The sequence below is a fragment of the Sminthopsis crassicaudata genome, chromosome 5 (assembly GCF_048593235.1).
Source record: "Sminthopsis crassicaudata isolate SCR6 chromosome 5, ASM4859323v1, whole genome shotgun sequence".
In the NCBI taxonomy this organism is placed as follows: Eukaryota; Metazoa; Chordata; class Mammalia; order Dasyuromorphia; family Dasyuridae; genus Sminthopsis; species Sminthopsis crassicaudata.
The window spans coordinates 232,494,383-232,506,093 of NC_133621.1; the positions used below are offsets into that span (position 1 = coordinate 232,494,383).

At 42.8% G+C, this 11,711-nt stretch overlaps 1 protein-coding gene and 1 long non-coding RNA gene across 4 annotated transcripts in view; one reads left to right on the forward strand and one right to left on the reverse strand.

The window, feature by feature from the left end:
* Positions 1 to 418: 418 nt before the first annotated feature.
* Positions 419 to 7,186, reverse strand: TROAP (trophinin associated protein). 3 transcript variants are annotated; one of them, XM_074270476.1, is made up of 12 exons: positions 6,786 to 7,186; positions 6,407 to 6,677; positions 6,156 to 6,292; positions 4,803 to 4,882; positions 4,343 to 4,395; positions 3,287 to 3,381; positions 2,753 to 2,869; positions 2,572 to 2,655; positions 1,615 to 1,941; positions 1,154 to 1,517; positions 700 to 875; positions 419 to 546 (listed from the first exon to the last, which is right to left on the reverse strand). In XM_074270476.1, exons 1-12 carry the CDS (start codon positions 6,927 to 6,929, stop codon positions 514 to 516), a joined length of 1,881 nt encoding a protein of 626 aa, XP_074126577.1. In that variant the 5' UTR covers positions 6,930 to 7,186; the 3' UTR covers positions 419 to 513. The 3 variants fall into 3 exon arrangements, with proteins under 3 accessions (XP_074126577.1, XP_074126576.1, XP_074126579.1); XM_074270475.1 differs by having other exon boundaries at positions 3,248 to 3,381; positions 6,786 to 7,185; XM_074270478.1 differs by lacking the exons at positions 3,287 to 3,381; positions 4,343 to 4,395; positions 4,803 to 4,882 and having other exon boundaries at positions 6,786 to 7,184.
* Positions 7,187 to 7,242: 56 nt separating this feature from the next.
* The window catches only part of LOC141544385 (uncharacterized), a 54,798-nt gene continuing 50,329 nt past the window's right edge, over positions 7,243 to 11,711 (forward strand). The window contains exon 1 of the long non-coding RNA XR_012482590.1: positions 7,243 to 7,578. This is a non-coding gene — a long non-coding RNA (uncharacterized LOC141544385). The remainder of the gene's footprint in view (positions 7,579 to 11,711) is intronic.

The window sequence follows — 11,711 nt, forward strand, 5'->3', positions numbered from 1 at the left end:
GTCAATGACACAAAAGGATCCTTGTAGGTTGGTGCCTCTTATTTGATGCCCAAGTAATAGTAATAGTAAAGGAGGAGTGCTAGTGGAGTGGATGAGGTTTGTTTACACCCTCCCCTCCGGGTAAAGAGAGAAAGTTTACCCTCCAGGAAGAACACTACTGACCTCTAAAAGGGTAAATAATTTGAACAGGACCAGATGGGAGAGCAGAAACCCTAAAACTGCCTCCAACATACAGAATAGCCATGATTGGGGGAAAAGGAATTCCTGAGAAATAAGTACTAAAGTGTTTTGAGAAGGTCGATAGTGCCACCTCGTGGACAACTGATACAGTAGCAGCCTAAAGCTGCTTTTACACCTTTATGTAAGTAGTCTCAACATCAAAATACTCCTCTCTGCTATAAAAAGAAAAAAAGCACAATTATGATCACAAAATTTTATTGAAAGGTTAAAAAAAAAAAAGGTACACATATAATAAATAAGGAGGATCGAAGTGTGGGGAAATTTGGAATAGTCCTAGGGAGCTGGAGAAGAGATTGGAATAAAATCCTAGAAAGAGAAGAGATCCTATTAGTCTGGGTCTTCCTAAACTCAGGGCCAACCCCCTCACCCCATCTCTCTCCACACCTCACTGGGTAAAAAGCTTATGATTTTATACAAGTTAACCCCACCCTCCATCCATCATTGCCAAGGGAGGTTTACCATGGCCTCCTGCCTCTCCAGACATGTGGCCACAGGATTCTTACAGATCCTCTGGGGGCCAGGAATGCCTCGTCCTGTATAGAAGGCACACTCATCATCCAGGCAGCCGTCATAGAGAAGTCTAATGGCTTCCAGCCATGCATTGAGTTGCTTGCATAGGGCTAGGACAGCAGGACCTGGAAGCAGGAGGATGAATAAAATCCTAATGAGAAGTAGGCAGATATCTTTTTGACTATTCAGTTTGAAGGCAAGTTTGATCACAAGAAAGACAGCACAGGTTCTGGTATAAGATTTTCCCCTTTCTGTTCTCCACATGAAGAGTAGATGAGACCCAAGGTGAGACAGAGAAAGAAAGGTAGGGTAATTTACCCAACAGTACACTCTTTTTCAAGAGAGGGACCTCCTCCCTCAGGATCTAAGGGAGGGAGAGAGCCCCTTATAGCTGGTCTCTTACCGATTGTGCCCATGGGACTCCGTAGGGAGTCAAGGGAATGGAGAGGAATGCTGCCACAGAGGGGACACTGAAAAAAGGTCAGGTTGGTGGAAGCTGTGGTACACACGCCAAAGTTAGGTTGCTGTATGAGTTCTCGAATTCCCAGACTCCCAGTAGAGATGGTTTCCCCGACATCGGGATGCTGTTTAGGTCCTTGGAGGTTGGGAAGTGCAGAACCATGATCTGAGGGTTCTGAGGTACAAGGAATCATAGCCAACTTGGGCTCGATCAGTTTAAGGTGAGACTTGCCACTCTGGTGCCTATCTTCTACCTTAGCCAGCTCTTCTACCTCTTGTTGTAATAGCTGCTTCAAGATATTGATGCGCTGTAAATAAAGAAATACATACAGTCATGAGATCACTCAGTTCCAGTGACAATCTCCTGGAGGTTGGGGTTGCTCCCTCTGCATCCCTGGGACCTACCTCATGCCTGCTCAGCTCCAGGGACATCTTGTTCGATAAAGTTCCTACCCCAACATCTTTGGAGTCCACCTCGTGTCTGCTTAGCTCCAGGGACATCCAGTTGGATGGGGCTGAAACCTTATCATCTCTGGGGCCCACCTTGTGTCTGCTTAGCTCCAGGGATATCCTATTGGATGGGGTTACTACCCCTATATCACTAGGATCTGCCTGGTTTCTACTCAGTTCCAGTGATATTCTGTTAAGAGGAGTTATGGGGGAGGGTTTCTCAGGCTTCTCCTCCAGACCTGTCCAGCTTTCTTCATACAACCGCTTGACAACAATCTGCTCCTGGAGAAAGGGCACAATTGGGAAGCTAAGATGTAATGGAAAGAGGCACTTAGGATCCTTTCAACATCGAAAACTCACTAGGAAAATGATAGGGTCCTCTGTTAAAAGCAACCAAAGGGGTTTTCAAGTGTATTTCTCTGAGACAAAGAGCTTCCTAAGTAGCTCTCCCCAAGATCCCCAAATCATGTTTGCTAAGAAAAGACAATATGATTTAGGGAACAAAGAGCAAAACAAGGTCCCCAAAGTTTGCTTCTCATGAGGAAAAGGCAGAAGGAATTTTAGCCAGAATTTTGTTAAGGAGTACGCATGAGAAAAGCAGAAAGGTATCTTTGGAATCAGCTCAAAGAGCCAGAGGTTAGATTTTATGTTAGGAACAACTCCCATCCATTGCAGTCTACTGCTACTCACCCAAGGCAAAAGCAGGCTCCTCAAGATAAAACACAGAGACAAGCCTATCACACATGACCAAAGAGATGTCAACACTGACCCCCATACTCTTGGCAGGAAGAGAATTTAGAACAAAGGCAAGGGGGATGCCAAACCACCCAAGTACCACTGCTTTGGTTCTCCCTGTTTCCAGGTCTCCACTCTTTCTGGCAGCACTCATACCCTCTTCCTGCTCTCTCTTACCTGCTGAAGGCTGGAAGTTGGGGCAGGAGTGGCCTGAGAAGTCTTGGAGAAGACAGCCAAATGGCGCACCACAGAGTAGGAAGTCTGTGGAGAAATCAGAAAGTGGCTAGAACTTATTAGCTGGACAATTCACATTCAAGTGACTTCTTTCCTTACCCCTAACCCCCATGAATGTACAAACCAGAGTTGGTGGACGGGTGACAGGTACGCGATTGGCTAGTCCAAAGGGTGAGGCATGGCCTACCTGGCCAGGAGTGAACTGACCTTGAGGAGAAGTCCGAAGGAAGCCAGGGCTATCCTGTGAGGGAAGAAGGCAAAGAAAAGTAGGACAGAAAATGCTAATTTACCTTGCTGATACCTTAGATTACTCTAAAGGGGGACAGGTAAATATAAATGAATTTCCATTAACTTATCCACTGAGAAGAGGCTAGAAAGTTGGGATGGAAAGAGGCAGTTTCATTTTAGAAAGGCTTGGGCCTGTACCGTTTTAGATGTAGGCCTCTGAACAATGTAATAACCCTTCAGATATGCTGAAACTACCCTACCTACCTGCTCTTAACCTCAGTGTTACCTGCTACTGGAAAAAGTCCCCCAAAACTGGAATTTTCTATCTCTCCCATTTCCACATATCCTTGATCTCCACTCTCTAAGGCCCTTTGTGAACTCCCCATCTCACCATGGGGAGAGGGGCTTCATGTGTTCCTTTCAATAGCACCTGCTGAGCAAGACTGTGGGTTTCCCGTCTACTTGGGGAACTGTTCAGCACTGCAGAATAGTCAGGGACAGTCAGCTCTCTTGGCGGTTGGTGAGCTATGAAAAGAATGACATTCATTCAAACATTTATTATATGCAATGTACTGTGCTAGATACCAAGGTGGTAAAGACAAATAAAACAAAGAAAGGTTAGACTAAGCACACAAATGAGAATGAGAAATCTAACAGAGGGCCATAAAGTGCTATGAGGCCAGATAAAGGGAGAAATCACTTGGGGCTAAGGATTAGATCAGGGAGAGCTTTTGAGGCTATTTGAGCTCAAGCTAGAAGGATGAGACATTGCAGGAGGGCAATCAGGCATAGGGAACAGAATGATCAGAGGATTAACTGATTCAACAAATATTGAGCACCAACATAAGCTTCTTGAGAACAGGAACTATTTCTTCGTTTTGTCTTTGTATTCCCTTTCCCAACGTCCACCCTCCATTGGGGCCAATTATAGTGCTTTGCACATAGTAAGTGCAAAATAAGTGATAACTGGATTGGAACTGATATTTAATGTATACCTATGTGAAGGCTGTGAGGCAATTAAATGACCAAGTGGATGGAATGCTGGGCCTGAATTCTGAACTCATCTTCCGGAGTTCAAATCTGGACTCAGACTAGTTCTATGATCCTAGGCAAATCACTTAAGCCTATTTTACTTAGCTTCCCCATTTGTGAAGTGAACTAGAGAAGAAAAGGCAAACCACTCCAGTACCTTTGCCAAGAAATCCCCATGTGGGGTCAGGAAGTTGGACACAACTGAACAGCACCATGTTGAGACTATTTACTGGAGTCAGTATAGGCAAATTTATAGAAGCAGCTTACTAAATTGGGGACCTTTATGGGGAGGTGAGTGATATGGATAATCACATCCACTTGGTAAGGGAGGAAACTTTCAGATGGCGCACACAGAGGTATTCCCATGATCATGTATTATCTAGTTTATACTTCCTAGCTCCAAACTTTGATAATTTCTATCCCTGTAATTAGTTTTATTTCATTTTTACCTCACCTGGTAGCCTTGTTCTTGCCCAGGGCTGTCCTGAATCACTACTCTTCTGGACCCTGATGTCAGAGAGAACAGGAGTGTTGAATTACTGTTCTACCTCTAATTCAGGACTATCCCCCTATGACAGAGTCCAAAGCACCTCAGGGCCACTTGAAATAGTGTGAATTTCTGATGATATCAGTCAGACCCAGAAAATGGGTTACTACTGACCCCTACTCTGGAAGGTCAGGAAGGGTCTGAGGAAGATGATACCATGGTGTTAGCTCTGATACACTGTACTGGATTCTTTATTTTTCCTCTTCCCCAGGACCCTCTGATTATTTGAGTGTTAAGGTCATGGGAAGGCCCATAGTCTGAAGGAAAATGTTGGGTTATTCCTTTTCAGTGAAATATAATACTATCCTAGAATGCCTCTCTCCCTATCATGGGACAAACCCCCTCTGTGCCAAGGCCCACTCCTTACTGGCTGATGACATTTCTTTTTCTTGACTCCTGATTGCTACTGAAAAGTGAAGATCTGGTAGGATGAACTGGAGTCTGGACCTAAGGCAGAATATTAAAGGGTAAGAGTGCAATCTGCAATCTAGCTCATCTCAAATTCCATGTCGTCATTTCATAACCATTCCTTTCAGTACAACAATCCAATATTCACAATGTTTTTACTATGTACAGAGAGCTGGGGATACAAAGAAAAAATCAAATCAGGTCTTGACCTCAAGGTGGGTTTGGGGGCAAGTGAGAGGAAAGTTGCAGAGAAGAGGTTAATACAGACCATGGTTGAAGGCTTTTACAAGGAACTGGTAAGGAAGGAAGGTGGGCATTCCAGATGGATTCTGGATATAGTGCTCTTTACCATTATTCTCCTTCTTCAGATGAACTGAATCTCCTTGAGCCATATCTGTCTCCCATGACTACAGAGCCAAGGATAATCCTATCTTGCTTACTATCTCTTCTATCACCAAATTCTAACAGTCCCTTGAACATAGAGGTGTTTAATATATGCTAATTTGAACCAAGTTTTATTATTGAGGCTCTAGAGCAGGGATCCTTAACTTGGGATCCACGATCTACCAACAACTTCAAGGGGTCTGTAAACTTAGATGGGGTAAAAAAAAAATAATTACATTTTTATTTCAAAGGAATTGGTTTCCTTTGTAATCTTATATGTTTCATTTAATACATTTTAAGCCATTAACCTAAGAAAAGGTCACCAGGGCTTCACCAGCCTGCCAAAGGGATCTGTGACACAGAAAAAAATTATGAACCAATCAGATGGCACAGCAGATACAGCACCAGCCCTGAATTCAAATGTGAGCTCAGACACTTAAGAGGCGCTACTTAATACTTCCCAGATGTATGTTCTTTAGCCCCAATTGTTCCCTCTCCCCTCAACACGTATAACCTGCTCTGGAGCCTGAGATCTGATGCCCCGGGCCATTAGAATAGGGGGAATTGGGGCAGCTAGGTGGCGCAGTGGATAGAGCACCAGCCTTGAATTCAGGAGGACCCGAGTTCAAATCTGCTCTCAGACACTTAGCACGTCCTAGCTGTGTGACCCTGCACAAGTCACTTAACCCCAGCCTAAAAAAAAAAAAAAAAAGAGGATAGGGGGAATTCCTTGAGCTTATAGACGTTGGGGAATAGGTTGTCTGGTTCACGGGCCCTGACTGTTTTAGCCATGAACATCCAGAAAACAGAACAGAACACGTGTCTGCAAAAGTTTTAGGGACCCCGTGAAGAGGCTTCATAGCCCGGGAACAGAACAGGGCTTGAGACTTTTTTTTCTATCTCCGGATCCCTCATTCCCTCCACTTACCTGTGCCCCACAGTAGGCATCTTTTTGGTTTTGGTTTCCCTGGATCAGTACTCTTTGAGCACGACCAGTCTGGCAGGGGGGATCACCACTAGTCACCTCCATGCTTGACAACGCGGTGGCCAAATCCCCAGGGTCTCCTTGAGGGAAAAAGGTGATGGAGGACAGCTATGGGGGAGAAAGCGCCCTGCCTCCAGATGCCCACGGCCCCACACTACCCAAGGCCAGAACTCGATGAAGCCCCAAGCACTCACGCAGTTTTGCCACCCTCCCGGGGGTCCTCGCAGCGGCCAGTTCTCTTCCCTCGGAGCAGCCGTCAGCAGCTACAAAAGCCACCTTTCTAGCAGCACCGGGCCCAGAGGGAGCCCTCGCATTGTGTCCCGCGGAGCCCAGGCTGATTTCCTCCAGCGGGGCCCGGGCTCGGGCTCTTCCCCCCTTTGGGCCCACAGCCTGCTGCTTGTGCTTGGAGCTGCCTAGGTCTTTTTGGAGAAACTGGGCCCGAAAAGTCTTCCTCTGCATCATTCCCTGAGGACAAGGAGAGGAGAAAAGAAGTCTGGGGCTCGGCGTGGGGCTGGCTGGAAGCTCCGCACCCCCACTCTTCCCCCCCCAGGGAGCAGCCTGGCCCCTGCTTACCTTGGGATCCCGGTTCTCCTGGCCGGAGGCTTGGGACTCCGCCTCGGACAGGAGCGGGCATTTCCGGGCCAGCACGGGAATCCTGCTGGGAGTGGGAAAGGCAGTTTGCAGGGAGGTGTCCGTCAAGCCAGCACTAGAAGTCATCGTGACAACTCGTGGGGAAGGGAAGGACCACGGCCACGGTCTTCTCCTCCTCCTCCTCCTCCTCCTCCTCCGGCCGCCTCTCCAACATCCGACCCAGGAGGGCGGCCGCAGCCAGCGCGGTTCCCGAACCCCTTCAGCCCCTCCAGCCGGCGGCTAACTAGAGCAAGCACTTCTTCAGTTTGTAAAATACTCATTCAAAGTTTCTGATTGGCCGGTCCGCTTCCCCTTACGGAGCGTGGACTGGAACCCCGGCGTCCAATCCACAGAAAGTGGGCGGGACCCGCCCGGTGGGCCGTGGAAAGGGGCCGAGCACTCGTTCCTGCTCCCCCTCCCCTTTTTCTCTTTCCCCTCCCCTTCCCAACCGGAAAGGACTGGCGCTTTCCTAAGGGGCTGCATCCCAACGGTTTGTTCGCTGATCCGGAGCCTGGGTGGCGGAAGGGCTAGAAAAGGGACTGCCTGGATCGGGAATAGCGGTGGGAGGAAGGCGGTAGGGCTGAATTTCTCGAGATTCCGCGGCTGGGAGGGGAAGAACCCTGGGGGTGGGGGTGCAGGGGGAGGAGGAGGAGTACTGACGGACTCGACCCGGACCTGACCACGTGACTACTGGCTTCGCTGACGTCATTTCTGGAGCCATTTTGAAGCATCCTTGGTGGGTTTCTGGGCTTGGAAGTTGCAGAAAGGGGAATGCGTGAATGAGCGCCCTTTGAGGGTCGCGAGTATGCACTAAAAAGTCACTCCCTTGCTCAGAAGCTTTCAATAGATCCCCATTGCTTGCTAAATAAAGTCCGTATTTTATGTGTCTTTATTGAGAAGCTTCATGAAATAAAATAACCAGTTCATTTTGGGCTTACTTTGAACACGCTGCTTCCTAAGAGATCCCTCAGTTTCTTCAGTTGTACCATTTTGTACCCTCCCCCTCAGGGGGGAGGCCTTGAGATGCATAGAGATGAATTATCCTGGCCGTCCATCATCTGTTTGTTTCATGATGTTTTTCCCCAGGAACACTTTATTTACTCTGTCCTCTATCATTCCCACTAAAACCCCACCTTACTCTGTTCATTTCAAATTCCACCTTGCTGAAGCCTTTTCTGAGGTTTCCAGCTGCAACTTGGACTGCAGCTTGTTCGGATCTCTCTTACTTACCTTTACCACCACGCATTCTTTCTTATTTTTGTAATCGCTTTGCTAATATTCTATTTCTTTTCTTTTTTTATTATAGCTTTTTATTTACAAGATATATGCATGGGCAATTTTTCAGCATTGGCAATAGCCAAACCTTTTGTTCCAACTTTTCCCCTCCTTCCCCCCATCCCTTCCCCCAGATAACAGGTTGACCAATACATGTTAAATATGTTAAAGTATAAGTTAAATACAATGCATGTATACATGTCCAAACAGTTATTTTGCTGTACAAAAAGAATTGGACTTTGGAATAGTGTACAATTAACCTGTGAAGGAAATAAAAAATGCAGAAGGACACAAATAGAGGGATTGGGAATTCTATGTAGCAGTTCATAGTCATCTCCCAGAGTTCTTTCTCTGGGTGTAGCTGGTTCAATTCATTACTGCTCTATTGGAACTGATTTGGTTCATCTCATTGTTGAAAATGGCCACGTCCATCAGAATTGATCATCATACAGTATCATTGTTGATGTATATAATGATCTCCTAGTCCTGCTCATTTCACTCAGCTTCAGTTCATGTAAGTTTCTCCAGGCCTTTCTGAAATCCTCCTGTTGGTCATATCTTACAGAACAACAATATTCCATAACATTCATATACCATAGTTTATCCAGCCATTCTCCAATTGATGGCCATCCACTCACTTTCCATTTCCTTGCCACCACAAAAAGAGTTGTTAGAAACATTTTCCCTCTTTTATGATTTCCTTGGAATACCGAACCAGAAGTATCACTTCTGGATCAAAGGATCCATACTGTACAGCATTTTGGGCATAGCTCCAAATTGCTCTCTAGAATGGCTGGATCCTTTAGTAACTCCACCAATAATGCATTCATGCCCCAATTTCCCCATATTCCCTCCAACATTTATCATTATGTTTTTCTGTCAGCTAACCTGAAAGATATGAGACTACCTCAGAGTTGTTTTAGTTTGAATTTCTCTAATCAATAGTGATTTAGAGCATCTTTTCATATGACTATAGATGGCAATTTCATCATCTGAAAATTGTCTATTCATATCCTTTGACCATTTATCAACTGGGAAGTGACTTTATTCTTATAAATTTGGCACATTCCTTTATATATTTTAGAAATGAGGCTTTTAAATTCCAATGGACTTGTGATAGAGAGAGCCATCTCCACCCAGAAAGAAATCTGTGGGAACTGAATATGGATCACAACATAGTATTTGCAACTTTTTGGTTGTTTGCATGCTTTTTTTTTTTTCTTTCTCATTTTTTTCCTTTTTGATTTGATTTTTCTTGTTGCAGCATGATAAATGTGGAAATGTGTATAGAAGAATAGAAGATGTTTAACATATATTGTATTGCTTGTTGTCTAAGGGAGAGAGTGGGGGGAAGAGAGAGAAAAACTTGGAATGCAGGATTTTGCAAGGGTGAATGTTGAAAAGTATTCAAGTACTTTGAAAATTACAAGCTATTATTAAAAATTAAAGAAAAAAGAAATTTTGACTTTATTAGGAACACTGGCTGTAAAAATTTCATTTCTCTAGCTTTGTACTTTCCTTTTAATCTTGTTTGTGTAGAAACTTTTTTTTTCTAGGTTTTAATTTTCAAAACATATGCATGGATAATTTTTCAACATTAACCTTTGCAAAACCTTGTGTTCCAAATTTCCCCTCCTTTCTCCCCATCCCCTTCCCTAGATGGCAAGTAACTTAATGGATGTTACACATGGTAAAAATACGTGTTAATTGGAAAATGGCTTGAATTCTTATAAATTTGAGTCAATTTCCTATATATTTTAGAATCTTATTTGCATTAGTTTTGTTTGTGCAAAAACTTTTTACTTAATATAATCAAAATTATCTATTTGGTGTTCAATTATGACTTCCAGTTCTTCTTTGGTCACAAATTCCTTCCTTCTCCACATATCTGAGAGATAAACTATACTATATTCCAATTTGCTTATAATATCACTCGTTATTTCTAAATCATGAAACCATTTCGATCTTATCTTGGTATATATATGGTGTTAGGTGTGGGTCAATGCCTAGTTTCTGCCATATTACTTTCCTAGCAGTTTTTGTCAAATAGTGAGTTTGGGTTTGTCAAACACTAGATTGCTATAGTCATTGACTATTTTGTCTTGTGAACCTAACCTATTCCAGTTATTGATTACTCTATTTCTTAGCCAGTGCCAAATGATTTCAATGACTGCTGCTTTGTAATATAGTTTTAGATCTGGCATAGCAAGCCTACCTTCACTTGCATTTTTCACTAATTCCCTTGAAATTCTTTTATTCTTCTAATGAACTTTGTTATTATTTTTTCTAGCTCTGTAAAATAATTTCTTGGGAGTTTGGTATGGCACTAAGTAAGTAGATTGATTTAGATAGTATTATCATTTTTATTATATTAGCTCAGCCTACCCATGACCACTTGATATTTTTTCAGTTGATTAAATCTGACTTTATTTGTGTGGATAGTGTTTTGTAATTGTATTCACATAGTTTCTGAAATTTGCTTTGGAAGGTAGACTCCCAAATATTTTATATTATCTACAATTATTTTAAATGGAATTTCTCTTTGTATCTCTTGCTGCTGGACTTTGTTGGTAATATATAAAAATGCTGATGATTTATGTAGATTTATTTTGAATCCTGCAACTTGGCTAAAGTTGTGAATTGTTTCTAGTAGTTTTTAAATTCATTTTCTAGGATTCTCTAAGTATACTATCATATCATCTGTAAAGAGTGATAATTTGATTTCCTTATTACCTACTCCAATTCCTTTAATCTCCTTTTCTTCACTTATTGGCAAAGTAACATTGTTAATACAATATTGAATAGCAATGGTGATAGTGAACAACCTTATTTCACTCCTGATCTTATTGGGAATGGTTATAATTTGTCCCCATTACATATGATGCTTTCTGATGGTTTTAAATAGATGCTACTGATCATTTTAAGGGAAACTCCACTTATTCCTATACTCTCAAGTGTTTTTAATAGGAATGGGTGTTGAATTTTGTCAGATGCTTTTTTTTTTTTTTTTCATCTACCATGATAATCATGATTTTTGTTAGTTTGGTTATTGATATAGTTGAAGTATGATAATAGTTTTCCTAATTTTGAACCAGCCCTTATGCAGAAACTTTTTAGTTTAATATAATCAAAATTGTCCATTTTGCATTTCATAATGTTCTCTAATTCTTCTTTGGTCATAAATTCCTTCCTTCTCCAAAGATCTGTTTCTTGCTCTCCCAATTTGCTTATGGCATCACATGATTCTGAGTTTCTAGCAAAGGAAAGAAGTTTATTTGGGTGTCCTACCTTTATCTCAAAAGACTCAGAGTCATTCTTTGGGTCTATAGAAAATAACTGAAGAAGATGTTTTAGATTCTCTATTCATGTTACTTTTTACATTTATTGGCAATTTCCCCATTAGCAAGTGATTTTAAATAAACTGCTCACTCTTAAGTTAAAAAGACACTGGTCACAATTTGTAAAACTTACAGATCTTAGAGGTTTATTGAAAGATTTTTTTTTTTTTTTTTTTTTGTAGCCAGGAAAAGTGGGAATGAGATCCTTCTCTGGTTTGTATCTCCAGCTGGCTCTCCACCAGTTATCCCAACACTG